The sequence below is a fragment of the Fonticula alba genome (genome assembly GCF_000388065.1).
Source record: "Fonticula alba strain ATCC 38817 unplaced genomic scaffold supercont2.1, whole genome shotgun sequence".
Classification (NCBI taxonomy): domain Eukaryota; order Rotosphaerida; family Fonticulaceae; genus Fonticula; species Fonticula alba.
The window spans coordinates 4,033,230-4,035,352 of NW_009242971.1; the positions used below are offsets into that span (position 1 = coordinate 4,033,230).

Below are 2,123 nucleotides of genomic sequence, written 5' to 3' on the forward strand. Positions count from 1 at the left end.
GGGGGGGGGCGGGGGAGGGCACAAGGAGGCAAGCGCGCTGCTCAAGCAGAGGATGGCACACCCCACAGAGGCCGAGGCAGGCACCACTCCCGGAGGTGAGGGGAACCAAATGTGGACATGTGTGGATGGAGGGTGGAAACGCCTATCACACTGCCCGTCAGGGCTGGTCTCTGGTGAGACCCGAGGGACAGTTGGGAGACATAATCGCGACCCCCCCCCCCCCCGTCTGGGGGCGCTGTCCCCCACACATGCGAGGGAATCCCGCATCCTCGATCCAGGACAGGGCCGGTCCGCGAACGCAATTGTGAACACAGGTGTGGCTCAGGCGAAATGCCGACCAGGACGTGCTTGGGTCGGGTGAGCTCGCCGTATTTCTCCTGAGGGGGCGGGCGCAAATAAACACGCCCCAGGACAACACCCATCATTCACATGAGTCTACTGCATCATGAGTGAGGGGCAGAGGCGCATGTGTGTCCCATATTTGCATCGAAGGGGGGGGGGGGGGGCAGGACCAACAAAATGGATTTTACAGGGAACACCCCCGGACTTCCGAACATGCACAACAGTCGCCCGGGCGGGTGTCGGGCAAAGACGCACCCGCACCCACGTCCACACCGACACACTTGTAAATACGCCGGCAAGGGGAGACAGCGGATGGAGATCACCACTAAAGGCACACAACCATTGGCAGGTGTCCACCGCCAGGTCCCCGGGGGGCCGGGGTGGAGCCGAGAGAAACCCATCACCGAACATTGAGACAGCTGTCGAGAAGGGCCTCCGGAAGGGGACCGCCGTGTCAATGTACACCTTTCCAAAGGGGGGGCTGGGCTGCTGGCGAACCATGCACGCCCCCGCCCCCCCCCCCCGCGGGCGAGTGAGAAATGCACGACCTGCGGGGGTGGGCAGGTGGGCGGGGAAAAAAACAACAATAGGCACGCCCAGGCCACCGAGGGGGGGGCGTATTACTGGCCCCCGCGGAAATTGGGGGGCGCCCAGCTCCCAACGGTGTGGCCCCTTTTAGGACGGGAAATGTTGCCCGCCACAGGCACCCTTTTCCCTGGCCTCTGCGCCGTGCCGTGTGCACAAGAGAGGTGGCAAGCGGGGCGCGGAACATCGATCTGCAGAAGGATCCCCCCGGCCCCCAGCTGGGAAGACTCGCTCACAGGAGGGCACACCATCCGGAGTGCAGGCCGATCGATCGGAGGAACTGACCGTGGTGGGTGCCTGGACATGAACTCAAAAGAGGGAGAGCCGGGCCAAATGCATGGTCATGGCTGAAGAGGTCGGCAGAGGAAGGTGCCCCCCGCCCAGGGTACATACTCAAGGAAAAGGATGCCCGAGTGAGGGCATGAGTAAGAGGAGAAGGATACGAGGCCGGACATGGTACAAGGCAGCTGGGTGGGCGAGGGAAAAAGACACAGGAGCCGTGGATGGAGGCCCGGAGGTCGGACCGGCCATTCTTCGGATATGGCGGCAGCGGCGGCGAAGGCAAAGGCAAGACCCGGAAGGAGTAGCCACTGTGGCAAAAAAGAAAAAAGAGGCAACAGCCCCACCGCAATGCCATGAGCGCCAATGGAGCCAGGGGCTCCTGAGAAGGAGGAGGGCTCCTTCGCAGAGGTGTCCCCCGAGACAGGCAGTGCCACAGGAGCCGGGGCACTGGTAGCGGTGGTCGTTGCGTGACGGCAGCAGAGACAGACACTGGAGGCAAAGAGCAAAAGCGCCATCCTTTCCGAGGGCGAAAGGCGCAGATGGCGATTGCAGCAGCAGCAGCAGCAGCAGCAGCAGCAGCAGCAGCAGCAGCAGCAGTGAAAGTAATTGCAATGATCGCAGCAAGGACAGCGGCATTGCTGGCAGATACGACTATTGCGGTGGCGGGGAGTGCCACAGGGGTGGAGGCATCAACGTGCGGCAAGGCACAAGAAAGGACGCACCTGACTCTCGAACTTGACAAGCGAGGCGTTGCGAATCATGGTGGAGACGGCCTAGGTGGTAGGTCCGCGATGGGGACCGGTGTGTGGGAGGAAGGCAGGAGGGCAAGAGGCAGCCGCTATGTGGTCAGCGACACGGACGATCAGGCGAGGTGGCAGCAGACGCGCAGGGCCAATGCCCGAGGGACATAAGCG

At 63.0% G+C, this 2,123-nt stretch overlaps 1 protein-coding gene across 1 annotated transcript in view; it reads right to left on the reverse strand.

Moving 5' to 3' along the window:
• Positions 1 to 2,007, reverse strand: part of H696_00852 (UTP-glucose-1-phosphate uridylyltransferase) — a 7,515-nt gene extending 5,508 nt beyond the window's left edge. Inside the window, exon 1 of the mRNA XM_009494737.1 lies at positions 1,932 to 2,007. Coding sequence (XP_009493012.1) covers positions 1,932 to 1,970 — 39 coding nt within the window. The 5' untranslated portion in view covers positions 1,971 to 2,007. The remainder of the gene's footprint in view (positions 1 to 1,931) is intronic.
• Positions 2,008 to 2,123: the final 116 nt, after the last annotated feature.